The 19,611-nt window shown below is 36.4% G+C and overlaps 1 protein-coding gene across 1 annotated transcript in view; it reads left to right on the top strand.

Moving 5' to 3' along the window:
• The window catches only part of CREBL2 (cAMP responsive element binding protein like 2), a 27,289-nt gene extending 7,678 nt beyond the window's left edge, over positions 1–19,611 (top strand). Inside the window, exons 2-4 of the mRNA XM_072798985.1 lie at positions 12,851–13,048; positions 13,639–13,783; positions 16,483–19,611. Of these exons, the coding sequence (XP_072655086.1) occupies positions 12,851–13,048; positions 13,639–13,783; positions 16,483–16,487 (348 nt within the window). The 3' untranslated portion in view covers positions 16,488–19,611. The remainder of the gene's footprint in view (positions 1–12,850; positions 13,049–13,638; positions 13,784–16,482) is intronic.

Here is a 19,611-nt window from a genome sequence, read left to right as displayed (position 1 = left end):
AAAATATATACAGTATTATATTTAGCTGCGAACAATCATAGCTGGGGACTGGGGACAGGCATAGGTGTTGGGAGAGGAGAGGCAGGAGTTAACTCTAAGTTCAGAGAGGCCTACTTTATCTTCTTCCTCCTTCCGTTGACTAGAAAAACTGGCAGAAAGGTTAGCAGCAGGAAGATGTGATTAGACTTTCTTTCTGAAGATCTGGTAAATAAAAGGCCTAACCCACAGCTGTGAAGGAAGTTTTAGGAGTCATAACACCAAATGAAAATGTAGCTACTTGTTTTTTCTTTAAAGTGGTAAAGAGCACTAGCTGGGCACATTCATCTCTATCTTATTTTTCTTTAATCAGTTGGAGATAACTTTTCATGTTTTTAAAAAGAGTGAAACAAGCCCTCCTGCTCTTTTTTTTTTCTAGGTTTGGCTGTTGCTACCTACCACTTCGTGTAAATGCAGTAATTCTCTTAGAATTAATAGTTTGAAACTTTTATGAGTTGCCTTAAGAATTAGAGCATTAGGATATAAATAAGTGCAAAGAGGGTAATAAAATAGTTAAAGAGTTCTTAACTGGTTTTTCAGATTTTATATCCTGTACGAGGGACCTTTTTTCTTTCTTTCTTTCTTTCTTTTTTTTTTTTTTTACAACTTCTGTAAGTTGGTCGTGATACCAACAAGTCAGTTTCAGAATATTCCTAATTTATTGGAAGTAGAAAACACAGCTTTTGTGCCCGAGGAGCTCACGTTGCTTAGAGGTGATAGAACTTAAATCTGTGAGGCCACCAAAAAACTCCAATAAAACATATAAATTCAGTGTGTTCACTATATTATATGTTCCAGACATTTGGAGAAGAAAATAGCATATGGAGAGAGGGTGATCGTCAGGGATAGGAAGGTGATTATCAAAGAAAGAGGGCTAGAGCTGACTCTAACCAAAGAAAGCATAACATTTCCCATCCTGGATGGTGGTCACAGAGAAATGGTGAGGATAGATGGGAATGCAGGGGATGAGGTAAAGTCCTAGAGGGGCATGACTTGATATGATTCCCGCATTGGAAGTAATGAAAGAGAGGATTGGGTTGGTGAGTGGGAGGCTGGATGTAGTGGGCTGAATGGTGGTCTCTAGAAAGATATATGTGTCCTAATCCCTGGAACCTGTGACTATCACCTTATGTGGTAAAAGTGAATATTACCTTATTGGGGGAAAAAAGTGATTAAGTTAGTGATTTTGAGGAAAAATTTATCATGGATTATTTGGGTGGACCCTAAATTGAATGACAAGTGTCCTCATAAGAGTGAGGCGGAGGGAGATTTGGCAGACAGGTGTGGTGGCAGTGTGACCACAGAGGTAGAGACTGGATTGCTATGGCCACCAATCAAGACACACTGATAGCTACTAGAGGTTGGAAGAGACAAAGGATGGATTCTCCCTTTCGGTCTCCAGAGGGAGTGCAATCCTGCCAAACTTCTGGCTTCCAGAACAGAAAGAATACATTTCTGTTGTTTTAATCACCACTAAGTTTGTAGTAATTGTCACAGCAGCCACAGCAAACTGATATACTGGATATGGTGACCTAGTAAGCAGTGCTGAGTCAGAGGTCTTCTCTTCAGCTGTAACATGGCCAAAGGGCCGTTACAGTTTATTCTTTCTGTAATGATCAGATACTACCTTTTGTGTTTGTTTGTTTGTTTGTTTTGTTTTGTTTTGTTTTACAGTGAAGGAAAATACAGCGAAGTTATTTTAATAAGCTGAGAAGAAAGGTTAACTCTTTGGCAGCTCTTTGCAAGATGGATTAGCTAGAAGTGGGAGTGGAAAAGGAGAGATGGTAGGAAGACCCACTGAGAACCTGTTGTAGCAATCTGTGAGGGGGGATCAGACTAATACAGATAGTAGGAGTAAAGAGGAAGAGCTAAGTCAGATTTTATAAAGGAACAGATTGGCTTGACTTCAGTTGGTGGGCATGGAGGGCCGCAACAGTAGAGGGAAGTTTCAAGGAAGCATAAAATGAAAAGTGCCAGCAAGTGCCTAATGTCCCAGTGAGCTGGATGGAGTAAGTGAGTGACTGTATAGTATTAATATAGCAGTGCATATAAAGCATTGTCAGTTTTAGGGCCTCTTCAGGGCATGATATGATCAAGTCAGTCCCACCATGAAGTTGGGGGAATTGTCATACTTGATGATAGTGAGTTACTTTGTGACAAGTTGCTGTGATGCAAACAAGGGGTCTTAGGTTCTAGACTCTGCTCTGATACTGAAATTCTCTGGACTAAAATTTTGTCATCTATAAAGAGATCACTGTGCATCTGTGTGTGTGTGTGTGTGTGTGTGTGTGTGTATGCATCCCTCCATCACCAGCACTCTTGTGTACACCCATGTCCTGCCCTTTATGATGTTACTGTTTATTTCATGTCTGCTGTGTTTCATGAGTCTATAAACCTTACAGTTTCGGACCTCATCTTCTTACACTAACATTCCTGGAGTTTCACAGTGTTTGGGGCATGGTGTATGTTCAATATATGGCTGTTGAATAAAGGAATTAATTTTCCCATCTTTACCTGAAAAAGATGAGCATGATGCTAATTCCTCACCTGAAATGGTGTGAAATAACATAATATGTAAAGTGTTTAATTCAAGACTTTGTCCATAGCTCTATCCCTGCACACCCTGATTTCGCCTTGAATTTAAGTGTTTGTTGTTAGCTCCTAAAAAGCTAGAAGTAGAATGAGCCAAGAATCTGGAATAGTATTTAATCTGGACCCCAGGGTCTTCCTTATTTTAAGAAGCTCCTAGATAGCGCACAACTCCTCTTTCTATGAAGTTAAACTTGTTGACTGGGAAGCCTGTGCCATAAATACTCAGACCTTTGCAGACTAGGTTCTGTTCTTTCTCTGTAATGGTTACATTTAGAATTATCAGGAACTCCCTCTTGGCTAAATCCATAGTTGTATGTTAATTCTCGGCCTTTTTAAACTCACAGATTAAAAAACCCTTATGCTTATCCCCTCCCCTCTGTGATTCTTTCTCTTCATAAGCTTGTGTCTCCATGCCACCTTGATTCTTCTCTTTCTTCTATTCTTTCTGCTTAAGATTCATATATTTTTTTAACAGCTATCTTTTTAAGATAACAGCTTTACTGAAAAATAATTCACAAAACATAATTCACATACTATAAATTCATCCTTTAAAACTATACAATTCTGTGATTTTTAGTACAATTGACTCTTGAACAACATGTGGGCCCACTTATACATGGATTTTTTTTCAATAAATACAGCACAGTACTGTAAATGTATTTTCCTTATGATTTTCTTAACATTTTTTTTTTATCGGGCAGCCCCGGTGGCGCAGCGGTTTAGCACCGCCTGCAGCCCAGGGTGTGATCCTGGAGACCCAGGATCGAGTCCCATGTCGGGCTCCCTGTATGGAGCCTGCTTCTCCCTCTGCCTGTGTCTCTGCCTCTCTCTCTGAATGAATAAATAAATAAATCTTAAAAAAAAAAAAAAAAGAACTCCAAAGAAATCTTATAAAAAAAAAAGAACATTTTCTTTTATCTAGCTTACTTTATTATAAGAATATAGTATCTAACACATATAATACACAAAATATGTACTAGTTGACTGTTTATGTTATCAGTTAAGCTTCCAGGTAACAGTAGTCAATTAGTAGTTAGGTTTTGTGGGAAATCAAAAGTTATACATGGATTTTTTTGACTGCTTGGAGGTCAGCTCGTAACCCTCTCATTGTTCAGAGGTCAACTGTATATTACAGAGTTGTGCTATGGTCACCACTGTCTTTCCAGAACGTTTTCATTACCTTAAAAAGAAACTCTTATAAACAAAATGTGGTATATCCATATAATATAATATTATTAAGCAATAAAAAGAAATGAACTATTAAGCCACAACAAAGATAGAGAGGAACTTACATGCATATTACTAGCTGAAAGAAACCAGTTTGGAAAGTACCTACCATGTGATCCCAACTATATGACATTCTGAAAAACATAAAACTATAGAGGTAGTAAGAAGGTCAGTGATTGCCAGGACTCTGGGGGTAAGGGAGGGAAGAATAGGTGGAATGTGGGGTTTTTAGGGCAGTGAAAATATTCTGTATGATACTATAATGGGAGATACATGATATATGCATTTGTCAAACCCAAAAAACTGTACAACACAAAGAGTGAACCCTAATGTAGACTTTGGATTTATTAATAACATTGGTTTATCACCTGTAATGAATGTACTACACTAATGCAAGATGTTAATAACAGGGGACACTGGAAGGGTGGAGAAAAAGGGGATATATGGGAACTCTCTGTACTGTCTGCTTCATTTTTTTTATAAACCTAAAACAGCTCTAAAAAGCAAAGTATATTAATTTTAAAAAGAAAAAAAAATGAAACCCTTTAGCAGCCACTCCCTATCCTCTCCTTCCCTTCCCCCTACCCTAAGCAATCTATAATTTTAATTTCTTTAAATTTGCCTTTTCTGGACATTTTGTATGAATGGAATCATACAGTGTGTGCCCATTTGTGTTTGGCTACTTTCACATGGCATAATGTTTACAGTGTTCATCTTTTTTTCTTTTTTTTGCTCCACCCCCCCCTCCAGTGTTCATCTATGTTGAACCATGTATCAGTATGTCATTCCTTTTTATGTCTGAATAATGTTCCATTTTATGGACACACTACATTTTGTTATCTACTCATCAGCTGATGGACGTTTGGGTTGATTTCCACTTTTTAACTATCGTGAAATACGGTGCTATGAACATGAATTGTACAAGTTCTTATGTGGATATAGGTTTTCATTTCTTAGGGAGATAGACCTAGGAGTAGAATTCCTGGGTCATATGTTAATTCTGGTTTATTATTTTGGGAAACATGCAGATGGTTTTCCAAAGTGGCCACCATTTTATATCCCCACTAGCAATGTATGTGAGTTCCATTTCTCCACAGCTCCACATTATTTGCTGCTTTTTATTATATAGCCATCGTAGTGGGTATAAAGTGTTATCTCTTAGTTTTGATTCAAATTTCCAAAATGACTAATGATGTTGAATGTTTTTTCATATGTATATTGGGCATTTATATATCTTCTTTGGAGAAATGTCTATTCATACACTTTGCTCACACTTTAATTGGGTTGTCTTTTTTGTTGAATTGTCAAATTTCTTTATATATTCTGGATACAAGTCCCTTATCATTGTATGATTTACATATATTTTCCCCATTCTGTGGGTTGACCTTGATGGTGTTCTTTGAAGTACAAAAATTTTAATTTTGAAGTCCAATTTATTTCTTTTGTTGCGTATGCTTGTGGTGTCACATCTAAGAAACCCTGGCCTAATCCATGGTCACAAGTTTATCGCTGTTTTTTTCTAAGAGTTTTATAAATATAGTTCTTACATTTAGGTTTTTGTTCTATTTTGAGTTAATTTTTGTATATGGCATGTTATAGGAGTCTAGCTTAATTCTTTTGCTTGCAGATAACCAGTTGTCCCAGCACCATTTATTGAAAAAGACTGTTTTATTCCTATTTCTCTATTGTTTTGGCACCTTACTAAAAATCAATTGACCATAAATGTAAGGGTTTATTTCTGGATTCTCATTTCTTTTTCATTGATATGTGTGTGTACCCCTGTGCCATTGCCACTCTATCTTGATTACTGTAGCTTTCTAATAAAATTTTAAATCAGAAATTATACGCCATCCACTTTTGTTGTTTTTCGGATTGGCTATTTTGGGTCCCTGTGTTTTTTATTATTATTATTTTTTTAAAGATTTATTTATTTATTCGTGATAGACACAGAGAGAGAGAGAGGCAGAGACACAGGAGGAGGGAGAAGCAGGCTCCATGCCAGGAGCCCGACGTGGGACTTGATCCCGGGACTCCAGGATCGCGCCCTGGGCCAAAGGCAGGCACCAAACCGCTGAGCCACCCAGGGATCCCCTGATTTTTATTATTATTATTATTATTATGATTATTATTATTATTATCTTTTCAATTTCTGCAAAAAGGCAGAGTGTATTATAAGTAATCTCTACACTCGGCATGGGGCTCAAACTCATGACTGTGAGATCAAAAGTTGGATGCCCACCAACTGAGCTGGAATTTTGATAGGGATTGTGTTGAATTTGTACATAGATCCATTTGGGGAGTATTGTTATCTTAACAATATTTAGTCTTTCAATTTATTAACATGGAATGTTTCTACTTTTTTTTTCTACTTTTATTAGATCTTTAGCTTCTTATAATGCTGTTTTATGGTTTTCAGTGTACAAATCTTGTACTTCTTTTGTTAAATTTATTCCTAGTTCATTCTATGAGGTCAATATTAGCCCAATACCAAAACCAGAGAAGTCATAAGAAAACTATAGACCAATATGTTTTATGAGAAAGGATGCAAATACCCTCAATAAAATGCTATTCTAAATGATATATTTTTATGCTATTCTCAGTGAATGTTTTTACAATTTCATTTCAGATTGCTCATTGTATATAGAAATGGAGCTAATTTTTGTTTATTGATCGTGTCCTTTGCAACCTTGTTCACTCATAGTTTTTGTGTATTCCTTAGGATTTTTTCTTTTTTTCCTTTTTTTTAAAAAAAATAAGCCCCATGCCCAGCATTGAGTCCAACATAGGACTTGAACTCCTGACCCTGAGATCAAGACCTAAACTGAGATCAAGAGTCGGATGCTTAACCAACTGAGCCACAGGTACCCCAAGAGTTTCCTGTATATAAGATCATATCATCCCAAATAGGAATAGTTTTACTCTTTCCATTCCAATCTGAATGAAGTCTCTCTTTTTTTTTTTGCCTAATTGCTGTGGCTAGATTTTTCAATACAATGTTGAGTGGAAGTGATGAGAGAAGACCAGATCTTTGTCTTTTCCTGATCTTTGGGAGGAAAGCTTTCAATCTTTCACCCTTAAGTGTGATGTTAGCTGTGGGTTTTTCAACCTTTATCAAGTTGAGGGAGTTCCCTTTATTCATAGTTTGTTGAGTGTTTTTTATAATATGAGGGTGTTGGGTTTTGTCAAGTGTTTTCTGAGTCTCTTGAGAAGAAAATATAACTTTGACGCTTTTTTTCTATTGATATGATGTATTATAGTAATTGATTTTTGGTTGTGACACCTACCTTTATTCCTGGGATAAGTCACACATAGCCATGGTGTATAATCCTCTTTCTGTGTTGTAGATTCAATTTGCTAGCATTTTATTGAGGATAGTTACATCTCCATTCACAAAACATATTGATCTGTGGTTTTCTTATGATATCTTTGTTTAGTTTTGGTATCAGGCTAGTTTTGGTATGGCATGATAGAATGAATTGTGAAATGTTCTTTTCTGTTTTTTGGAAGAGTTTATAAAGAGTTAGTGTTAATTCTTTATTTTTTTTTTAATTTTTTATTTATTTATGATAGTCACAGAGAGAGAGAGAGAGAGGCAGAGACATAGGCAGAGGGAGAAGCAGGCTCCATGCACCGGGAGCCCGACGTGGGACTCGATCCCGGGTCCCCAGGATCGCGCCCTGGGCCAAAGGCAGGCGCTAAACCACTGCGCCACCCAGGGATCCCCTATTCTTTAAATGTTTAGTAGAATTCATCAGTGAAGTCACTTGGACTTGGTCTTTGTTGGAAATTTTTCTTTTTTTTTAATATTTTATTTATTTATTCATGAGCAACACAGAGAGAGAGGCAGAGACACAGGCAGAGGGAGAAGCAGGCTCCATGCAGGGAGCCCGACGTGGGATTCGATCCCGGGTCTCCAGGATCATGCCCCCGGCTGCAGGCAGCGCCAAACCGCTGCGCCACCGGGGCTGCCCTGGAAATTTTTCTATTACTAATTTAATCTCTTTGTTACAAGTCTGTTCAGATTTTCTTTCTTCTCAAGTCAGTTTTGCTATTCTGTGTCTTTCTAGGACTATTTCTCCTAGGTTACTAGCATATAATCTTTCATAGTATCCCATGTAACCATTTTTATTTCTGTAAAGTTGATAGGGATGATGTTTCTTTTGGTCTTGAATTTATTTATTTATTTATTTATTTATTTATTTATTTATTTATTTATTTATTTATTTATTTATTTATGTAGGTCTTGAATTTAGTATTTTGGATGTTTTCTCTTGACTAGTCTAGCCAGAGCTTTGTTGCTTTTGTTGATCTTTTTGAAGAACCAACTTTTGGTTTCATTGATTTTCTCTATTGTTTTGTCATCTTCTGTTTTATTTGCTCGATATTTGTTATTTCCTTCCATCAGTTTGCTTTGGATTTAATTTGCTCTTCTTTTTCTAGTTTCTTAAGGTAGAAAGTTAGATTACTGATTTCAAATCTTTTTTAGTTTAGGCATTTACAGCCCCCTTCTGAGCACTGCTTTAGCTGCGTCTCTCAAAGTTTTGGTATGTTGGGTTTTCCTTTTCATTTGTCTCAAAGTAGTTTTCTAATTTCCCTTATGATCTCTTCTTTGACCCATTCGTTATTTAGGAACATCTTTTGTTTTTTATCTGCTGTGTTTATTAAATAGTAATTGCTGTGAACTAAGAATTATATGACAGTCCTTGGTGCTTACTTTCTAAAAATCATAACATCTAGTTTTAGCTTGTTTCAATGGAGAAAGTGTTTTATTAAAAAAAGTAGTTAACAGAAAAGTAGGCTTTTCATTCTTACTTGCCTATAATAGACTTGAACATTTTAAACATATAATGAAGACAAAGTTGGTATTGCAAAAGCCCTACTGAAATCTAACATCTTTATTATCCTCCCTTTGTGTAATGAATTCTCTGTGGAGAGTAAGAAAAAAAATCAATGGCTAGCAAATTTCTTCACGAGGGCTAGGGAGACAAGCTTTCTGAGGGTTTCCCTTGGGGCTTTCTATTTCCAGTTAACAAATATATTTGGGGGAGGACAAAAAGAAAAGTAAAATGGGTAGTGGATAAAGAGATACCACTAGTTTTAAAGATAGCTATTTAAAATTCCATGTGGCTCTATGTGAATAGAAATAAAACTAGAATAGAAAAAAACTAAATTTTATATTATTTTCATAGTTTTTTTTTATTTGTGTTGTGCATAAACATCAGTACTTTCACTTAGCCATATTAATATGCTTCCTCACAGAAGAAATAGGAGAGGGCAAGGGAACAGGGTGGTTATCACTGAGTTGTGAAAACATTATGAAACATTGGTAAGGATGATTTTTGGCCCAGAGACATTTGGGAGGAATTTGTGAGGTCGATTTCAGTTTTGGTTTCTGGTTCCTTCTATTAATTTTTCCTAACCCTCCCCTAATCATTATGGCATATGAAATATATGAAGTTCATTTGTTAAAGCAGCTAGTATACTGACCCACATTTGTATATCTTTTTTTTATATAAGGTTTTATTTATTTTGAGCAAGAGAGCATGCGAGGGAGGGAGGGGCAGAGGAAGAGAGAGAATCTCAAGCTGACTCCAGGCTGAGCATGGAGCCCAATGTGGGGCTCAATCCCACAGCTCTGAGATCATGACCTGAGCTGAAATCAAGAGTCAGATGCTTAACTAAATGAGCCACCCAGGAGCCGCCCCTTGTGTAATACCTTTTTTCTCTTTTTTTTTTTTAAGTTTTATTTTTATTAAGATTTATTTATTTATTTATTTATTTATTTATTTATTTATTTATTCATTCATGAGACACAGAGAGAGAGAGAGAGAGAGAGAGGCAGAGACACAGGCAGAGAGAGAAGCAGGCTCCATGCAGGGAGCCCGACATGGGACTTGATCGTGACATGGGACTTGATCCTGATCCCGGGTCCCTGAGATCACAACCTGATTCAAAGGCAGATGCCCAGCCACTGAGCCACCCCAGGTGTCCCAATACCTTTTCTTTACAAAGTGTTTTTATACTTAGATTTCCAGTAACCCTGCAATGTACCTGGCTCTCTTGAAAACTAGTACACTAATCAGATTTTAGCTGGCACCCAAAGCCAAGAATTCAGTCTACCATTGAGGAAAAATTAAACTAGAGAAATGGTGGTTATGTGGTTTTAATGTAATTTTACAGGAGAGGACATAAAACACAGGAACCCTGTATTTATTTATTATGCCTTTCTAGTGGGAAAAAAAAAGAGTAAAATAATATTACTACCATAAAAACTAAACAAAGAGTTATAACTGTTGTTTTATTTTTATGACTGTGTAAGGTTTGTTTCAAAAATCAGTCCAGTCTCTGAAGTACACTATGTCCTCTTGCTGGTTTCTCAAAGACAGCCTCTCCTGAATTAATTAAAAACAGCAATATAAAAAACAAAACAAAATAAACAGCAATATATGAGGTACTAGATAATAGTGTTGTGATTGATGATTCATTTCACTACATAGAAAATAGATGTGATTACCATTTATTTTACTATAGACCTGAGTTTATACTGTAAATATGTTACTTTTTAAAAACTGTATAGTTTGAAGTTGAGACTAAAAACTAAAAAATAAAAAAAAAACTGTAGCAATAGCAGATATACTTTATTTCAATGTAGGATTATTTAAAAACATTTTATTAAAATTGTGCAGTTTCCTGAGGTATATATTATATTGGAATAAAAACATGATGCATAGTATAAAAAGCTTTAAAACACCTGGGTTTTTTTTGTTTTTTAAAGATTTATTTATTTATTCATTCATGAGAAACACACACACACACACACACACAGAGGCAGAGACACAGGCAGAGGGAGAAGCAGGCTCCATGCAAGGAGCCTGACGTGAGACTCAATCCCGGGTCTCCAGGATCACACCCTGGGCTGCAGGCAGTGCTAAACCACTGCGCCACTGGGGCTGCCCACCTGTTTGTTTTTTAAGAGCGAGAGTGCTCGGTTGGGGGGGATGAGGGGGAAGGAGCAGAGGGAGAGGGAGACAAGCAGATTCCCCGCTGAGCGCAGAGCCCCATGCAACTCAATCTCAGGACCCTAAGATCATAACCTTAGCTGAAATCAAGAGTCGAACACTTAACCCACCGACCCACCCAGGTGCCCCTAAAAGACCTGTTTTCGAAAAGTTGAAACTAATTTGGGAGTAGTACTGAAGCAGCTAGCTTTACAATAGTGGTGGAAAAGAAAGTTTTTTCCCAGAGCCTCGGAGTATTCAGTCTTGTTTCAGAGCCATGCTATTAAATGCGGGATGCAGTGGTTGACCATCATGGTATTACCCAGGGTCTGGTAAACGTGGCTGATTCATATTTACAGTTTGGTTTTCCACCTGACCATTATACTGAGTAATGATTTGATTTTTATAGAGTACTCGGCATTGTTGGTATGTGATAATTGAGAGTGATTTTCAAACAAACAAATGAATTTTTATATCCACATGAATATAGAGTTTGAGTTTTATTACCTGATAAAGCTGCTACTTTATTTCAGTGGCTTGTCAGTGTTCGAGTTTTGCATCTTTAACAGTTGCCTTGAAAGCCTCAGCAGTATTCGTTTCAAAATACTGAAGTTGTGACATTTTTATCTCCTGAGGGTACTTTTCAGAACTAGACATCATTCAGAACCTCATCAGATAAAGTAGAAAATCTGAGGCAGACTGTGTTGTAGCTTGTAAGAAACTAGCTCTAAAAGCACTTTCTCAAAAAGCTTGTTCATTGGAATAAATGTAACCTCTTTCAAGGTAATTGCTTTCAAGAAAATTTATTTGATACACAAGTTCAGGTTCATGTATTTAAAAATTCATCAAATTTAGTTCATAGTTATGTCTTACATAAAAACTTGGGGAGGTTCCAAAGCTAAACAGTGAAAAGGATTAAATTACTTTGTCAGTCACCAAAAAACTGTGCCAATGCAGGTAAATGAATAACAAAGATATTGAAAAGATGTCTTATGACCAGTGGGAGCAGTTAGAAATCTCCTGAGACAGTCTAGGGTCATAATTATAGACTTCTTGAAAGGCAGGAGAGGATTATCCTGAAGATGTCCGGGACTTCTGGTGTGTTTCTTTGGGCTCAACAAATTTAAAGAGAGAATTCACAGCCAAATCGTTCAGGACACACACACACATATATATATATATATACACATAATATATATATTTATACATACATACAAACATACGATTTTCATACAAATTTTGTTTTTTCTAATTGTAAACATTTAAAAATCATAAAAAATACAAATGAGAAAAAAGCTATTGATAATGACACCTGTCAGAAATCTTCATTTTCCTTTTAACATTCTTTTCTGTTGTTAATTTTTTTTATTTATTTGAGAGAGAGACACAAATAGTGGGAGAGAGCATGAGCAGGGAGAAGAAGGAGAGCAGGAAAAATAAGCTCTCCGCTGAGCAGAAGGAGGCTCGATCCCAGGACCCTGAAGTCATGACCTGAGCTGAAAGCAGACACTTAACCAACTGAGCCACTCAGGAGCCCCAAACATCCTTTCTTTTATGTGTTATTTTGTTTATTTGTTTACTTTGTTGTTTATATGTATGTTGAGATCACACTGAATCTTAAATGTTAATATTTTTTACTTACTATTTTCTCAAGTCAATAAAAATTCCTGTGAGCAAAACATTTAATGGCATCTTTTAGATTTTAGTATCCAGCTACATATGGTTCATAAAGTTTACTGTTAAACTACTTAAAGTTTACTACTGAAGAAATAAGGAAAACTTCAGTATTTCTTCTCTCACACTCGTGGTATCAAAAGCATCAGAAAAAAAAAATCAGGAAGCAAAGACACATCACACATTTCGTGGGATTATGCCTTCTTAGTTTCATAGGTTTCCTTTGTTTATTATTTGTCAGTGTTTTCCTTGCGAATATGCACCCCTAGTCATTTTCCTAAAAGTAGAACCGGAAAAAAAAATTCTTTTCTCTCTTGCTGAAGGTGGTTGGAGGCAAAGTAAAGAAGCCTGGCAAACGTGGTCGCAAGCCGGCCAAAATTGACCTGAAGGCAAAGCTTGAGAGAAGCCGTCAGAGTGCAAGAGAATGCCGAGCTAGGAAAAAACTAAGATATCAGTATTTGGAAGAGTTGGTATCCAGCCGGGAAAGAGCCATATGTGCCCTCAGAGAGGAACTGGAAATGGTAAGAAAGTCTATAAGTAAACAAATGAAGAAACCTACGCTTAGGAGTCAAAATGAATTTACATTAAAGTATGAAGATACCAAGCTTCGCATATCCATTTGACAAATATGGGAAAGAATATTAACCTTTAGCCAGGATGTAGGCAAATAAGCATTTTAGTATAGTGCTGGTGGAAGCAGAATGTACATGATAATTTTACTGAGAGATTGTTTATGAAAGAAAAAAAATGGAAGATAACCCAAATGTACGACAATTATTTATTTTAGGAGTAGAAATATAGTGTGACAGCAAAAACAGAAGGATTCTAACTAGTGGCACACTGGGCAAATGTTCTTTCCACCAGAGGGGCCTTTTGAGTATGAACACTACTCCAGTATATCATGAGAAGATCCATCAGCAATTGCCCACCCTCTTCTGAAAGATGGCAAGCCTCATACGTGTCCTAGGTGGTAAACAGGAAATACGGTGGAGGGTAGGATTCCCAACAGCCAATTTGACCTCTAGTTATCGGAGTTGTGTCTAGGATTTCTACCAGTGGTTCCTGAAATATGACTAATAAAATTGTACTTAAATATATTTACCTATTTCAGTACAAGCAGTGGTGCATGGCAATGGACCAAGGAAAAATCCCTTCTGAAATAAAGGCCCTACTCACTGGAGAAGAGCAGAGCAAATCTCAGCAGAACTCAAGCAGGCACACAAAAGCTGGGAAGACAGATGCTAATAGCAATTCCTGTGAGTACAGTGAATGGGAGGGTTTATATTTAGAGGAGTATCTTAGGGTAGGGTTTCTATTGACTTCTTCCCTTGGTCTGTCATTAAATAAAGTGATGTCATTTGTAATACACTAATAAGCAAGTGAAATGATGTTAGATTGTAAATATTGAAATGAATTTTACATGGGATCTATGAAGAGCAACTGATACATTTTTGGAAATTTTTAAAAATAGACTTAGCCCATGAATGGGGATATACCATTTTTGTTAATAATGTTAATAATTGTTAATAATACCTTTTATTTGTATTTTGATTTACAACTTATAAAACACTTTCACATATATTTATCATATGTATTTCCTCCAATGATTATGTTAAGGAATTACACCTTTTATTTTACAGATGAAGAAATAGCAAAGGAATTGGCTAAGGTACCCAAGGTCACACAGTTCTAATGGGAAAACCTGTCTTCACCTAGTCCAGGCTCTAGTACAGTAGCCCATCAGTGTAGGATTTTTTTTTTATTATGGTGAATTTCACATAAAAAATTAACCATTTTAAAGTAATAATTCAGAGGCATTTAGTATATTCACAGTGTTATACAACCACCACTTCTATATAGTTACAAAAATTTTTTTTTTAATTTTTTGTTAAAGATTTTATTTATTCATGAGAGACACACACAGAAAGAGGCAGACGGACACAGGCAGAGGGAGAAGCAGTCTTCTCGAAGGGAGCCCGATGTGGGACTTGATCCCAGGACCCCAGGATCACCATCCAAGCCAAAGGCAGACACTCAACCACTGAGCCACCCAGGCATCCCTAGTTAAAAAACATTTTATCACCCTAAAGAAAGCCCTGGATTCATTAAGCAGTTACCTGTTCTTATCCCTCTTGCTCTTAGCAACTACGAATTTGTTTTCTGTCTCTCTGGATATTTCATATAAATGGAAACATATAGAATGGGACTTTCTGTGTCTGGCTTCTTTTGCCTAGCATGTTTTCAAGGCTCATCCACATTGTAGCATATATTAGTACTTTAGGCTACTTTATGGGTATATAATACTCCATTGTGTATGTATACCACAATTTGTTTATCCATTCATCTGTTGACATTTGTTTACCCCTTGTGGCTATTGTGAACAGTATGCTTTGAAACATGAGCATGTGTTTTAGCAAGTATGTGTTTTAGCACTTGTTTTCAATTCTTTGGTGTATATACCTAGAAGTAGAATTGCTAGCTCATACGTAATTACATATTTAACTTTTAGAAGAACCACTAACTGTTTTCCACAGTGGCTGAAATACTCTACATTCCCACAAGCAATATATGAAGCTTTCAAATTGTCACATCTTGCCAATGCTTTTTATTTTCCATTTTTAAAAACTATAGCCTTCCTAAGATGTGAAGTAGTATCTGACTGTGGCTTTGATTTGTATTTCCCTAAAGACTAATGGTGTTGAGCATCTTCTTGCGCTTGTTGGCCATTTGTATATCTTCTTTGAAGAAATGTCTAAGTCCCTTGCCCCTGTTTTTTATTTGGGTTGTTTTTCATTTTTTTTTTGTTGTTGTTGTTGTTGAGTTGTAAGAGTTCTTTATAAATTCTGGGTTCTAGACCTTGATCAGATATATGATTCGCAGATATTTCTCCCATTCTGTAGATTGTCTTTTCACATTCTTGATAGTGTCCTTTATTGCACAAAACATTTAAATTTTGATGAAGTCCAGTTTATCTGGTTTTTTTCTTTTGTTGTTCATGCTTTGTCATATGTAACAATCCACTGCCAAATCCAAGGTCATGAAGAATTACTCCTATGTTTTCTTCTAAGAGTTTTATGGTTTTAGCTATTATATTTTAGGTCATTGATCCATTTTGAGTTAATTTTCTATGTGGTATGAGATAGAGTTCCAATTTAATTTTTTTGCATGTGAGTAACAATGTTCCAGTGCCATTTGTTGAAGAGACTGCAAAGATTTTGTGATGAAGATGTCATGGACTGGTTTCTTTATCATCGTGACTGCTTTGGGAGCACTTGGAGCAGTTATAAGAAAATGTTACAGGGTGCCTGAATGGCATTACGTGTCTGCCTTTGGCTTAAGTCATGACCACAGAGTTCTGGGATCAAGCCCTGAGCTCAGAGTTTGGCTTCTTGCTCAGCAGGGAGCCTGCTTCTCCTTCTCACTCTGCCTGCGGCTCCCTTTGCTTACGCTCTCTCTCCCTGTGTCAAATGAATTAATAAAATCTTTTCTAAAAAGTTATAAAATTTTTATCTTTCAAATTTTTTTTAAAGATTTTATTTCTTAGAGAGACAGAGAACAAAGGGAGGGGCAGAAGGGGAGGAAGAGGGACAAGCAGACTCTGCCCAGCCAGAGCCTGATGCCAGGGCTCTGTCTCACAGCCGAGATTGTGACCTGAGCCAAATCAAGAGTTAGACGCCCAATTGACTGAGCCACTCAGGTGCCCCTCTTTTAAAATATTTTTATAAAATTGAAGGGTTTGCTTTTTGTTAGCTTTTCTTAGGTCAGGTAACATTTGCCTTGCTCTAAATTGAATTAAAGAAAAAAGGCTGAATCAGCTCAGTTTTCTTTCAGTCTGTATTTTTAAAAAGCCCTTCTCCGTAGATATTAAACAAATAAAATGTATTTTAAAAAAGATTAACCAAATTTCATTCACTTCCAAACATTCTTACATTGGTAACTTTGATTTATTTTTCAGGGTGAAGATTATTCAAAATGACGAGTCACTGATAGAAGCCAATATTCTGATTCCTATGGAGGATGAATGGGCAAGATTGTACTTCTTGGCTCCATTTACTACCTACTGCTCAGTAGTCATCTCTGTAAATCTGCAGTTTCTACCAAAATGTGTGATTATAAATCCCAAAGGATTTTGCTTTAACTTTAAACACTTAGAAAATTTATAAACATTCAGACCTGTTCTGGTTGGTATTGCCACCCATGGCATTTAACATGTTGCAATGCTTGAAAACACAGGGGTAGAGAAAAGTGGGTGAAGATTGTATTTTTGCACCTTAACTCCACATTGCTTTATTGGTTAATTTATATTCTTTCCATGTATTTCATGTCATTGTATGTGTATGTGTGTTTAGGTGTCACCTTCTTTTATGTTTTTGATTGCCCTACAAAGAGAAACCAAATGGGCTGACTACTGACTAAGTTCTCAGCCTTAATGGACCTAATCTTATTTGTTTATATTTACTTGAGTAATGTTTATTTTCTGCATGAACCATGATTTCTCCTGTGAGCCATTCCAGCATAAGCTGTGAATATGTATTAACAAATATATACATTTCTATTTTTATAATCCATACTGATATGCCTGTTTTAAATAATGTACGTGTTAACAAAATCCATCAGGAAAGCCCTCAAGACAGCCTCTTTGTTGCTGTCTTCTCAAACTATATTTATAAAAGTTTGCTAGGGCTTACTCCACACTTGGAGAATAATTAGTCAAATTTCATTTTTAAGCAAGAAATAACCTTTTAGGCATTTCAGCAGCATACATCCTCTTGACAACCTAGAATATGTATGAATGTATGTATGTGTTTCTATTGTATGTCTGTATATGTATGTGGGGAGGGTAGGAGTGAATGTTCACACACATTGCCTTGTGTAGTCAACTAACTCGGAGAATTTTTCTAAAGAAAATAGGATGAAATTAGCTGCTGAGATCGAGTTTCTGCCTCAAGAGATCTGGAACAAAATGAGGGAGAAATTGCTAGTAGATCTAATGGCTGTAGGCATAACCAGAACACTTAGTTTCTTCCCTGACAAGAGTTTCGTTAAGAATGTGTTCTGAGCCAGAAAGAAACACTGTGGGTGTGCATCTGGTTTGGCCCTAACAGCACCTCCACTCCGGAGTGAAGCACTAAACTGGAGGTGTGCACAGCACCGCAGCTGGCAGGCCTGGCAGGAGGTGCAGAAGCCAGAGAGGTTTTTTTCGGTTCCCATCACAGCTATATTTACTTTCTTCCTGACTACCAGACAGAGTGATGGTTGAGGAATCAAGCTCATCATATCATACATGCAAATAGACTAGGGATCTTTCAATTTCCTCACTGGGACACTTGATCACTCTCTCTTCTCTTTCCCATAGTTAAATCAGGAACTGTGTTCTCTGTTGCTGCTAAATTATAATTGTTCTTAGCTCTAATGAAGCAAATACTTGGCTTCTAAACAGTATGTTTTGTTATGAAATGGCAGTGTAAGAGGAGGCATCATAGTCTAGATTGTGAGGCGGAACAAGAGATGGACCACATAGTTTCAGATTACAAGGTACTCTCCCCCTTTCTCTTAGGCTATGCGTTTGAATAAAGTGCTTCCCCTTAGCCCAGAGTTCCTGAAAATCTCTTCGTGTGTAGGTTGCAAACTCAGATCTAGTCTAGTCCTGTGTGACTACTGATATACCACTAGCCCAGCCTGTTGGGTCTCTGTGTTTTGGAGAACTGGGGGTTTAAGAGTATTTAATGTCTTTTTAGGATCACAAATATAGATAGATAAGAAATTGTTAAATATTCAGACCTTCAGAATTTAAGTGTTTTAAATATAGTGTTCAGATTGTAATGGGTATGTTTTTGCCATCTGGTCTACTCAAATGTATATTTTTATTTTGCAAAACAACCCAAGATTTACTCTGTGTTGCTTTTGTTCAGTACCTTTTGAATTCCCCAGAAGAGTTGTTTTCAAAGCAAACATTCCAAGATGAATGTGGCTCTTCAATGGAATGTCTCCATTGTGCCTGAAGTATTTCTTCTCGGGTTGTAATTTTAAATTACAGGGTCATTTGAGCTACCCTCCACCCCCACCTCAGTATCTTTACAAGTGCAGTGACTTTATCCTCAGGTAGAGGATGTGTAATTTTGGATGAAAGTAAATTACAACGTATTGAGTTTATTCCTAAACCCATATTTTTTTTTGGTATTTTAAAGTTGATAATACTAAGAGAAAGTTCCTTGGTCTTAAAAAGGAATGTTTTGATTGCTTTGGGTATTGTGCTGGCTGCACGTTTTGGCCACTTGAAGCATGTTAATAAATGTCACTGATTAAAACAGCTGGAGCATTTCTTTTCCCATTCCAGTTAAGAAGCAGCACACTGAAATCTCAGCATCTCTCACTTTCTGTAATGACAACATCCAGGCTGAGAGAAAACAGAAGAGAGTGAGAGAATCAGTGAGCTCTATCCCTCTGGGTCAGCGCTATTCTCTTTGTTCCCTAAGTGAAGAGAGTAATGTTTTAGTTTTCTTTTTTTTCCCCCCAAAGAAAGGAAGATAAGGGGAAAATATATATTTGTGTGTTTAGACCAGTCATATTCTGTCATTAACTTAGCATAGACCTGCCAGATATTAGAACAACTGAATATAAAATGGAGTAAGTTTGACCAGGTCAAGTTTTAGGATATAGTTGATGTTCTTAAATTTTTTTTCTATTTTATCTAAAACCTGTCTGTTGTATCTAAATCAGACTCTGTCTTACTGCAGCAAATTCATATCACTGTGTACCAGCTAATTGACAATATTTATCAGCATCACCATTTAGCATTTTATTTCATCATCTTTGAATTATGATAGACTTGATTTGGCTCATTACAAAAAGCATAGGTTTAAACTGGACTTAGCTTTAGTTAAAATAAAGGGAAAGAAAATTTAAAAACATAAATACTATATTTCACAAGAAATCAGTTGCATATTATCAATTACATTTTTAGTTTTGAAAGAAAGGAAGATTATTAATCCACATGGTATTTGGGGGCATTGAGGGAATTTTTCTTTCTCTGAAGAGCATTGTACAATTATATTTTTATGAAAAATAAAATATCTTCACCAGA

The sequence above is a fragment of the Canis lupus genome, chromosome 25 (assembly GCF_048164855.1).
Source record: "Canis lupus baileyi chromosome 25, mCanLup2.hap1, whole genome shotgun sequence".
In the NCBI taxonomy this organism is placed as follows: Eukaryota; Metazoa; Chordata; class Mammalia; order Carnivora; family Canidae; genus Canis; species Canis lupus.
This window is presented reverse-complemented; position numbering and strand designations above follow the sequence as displayed.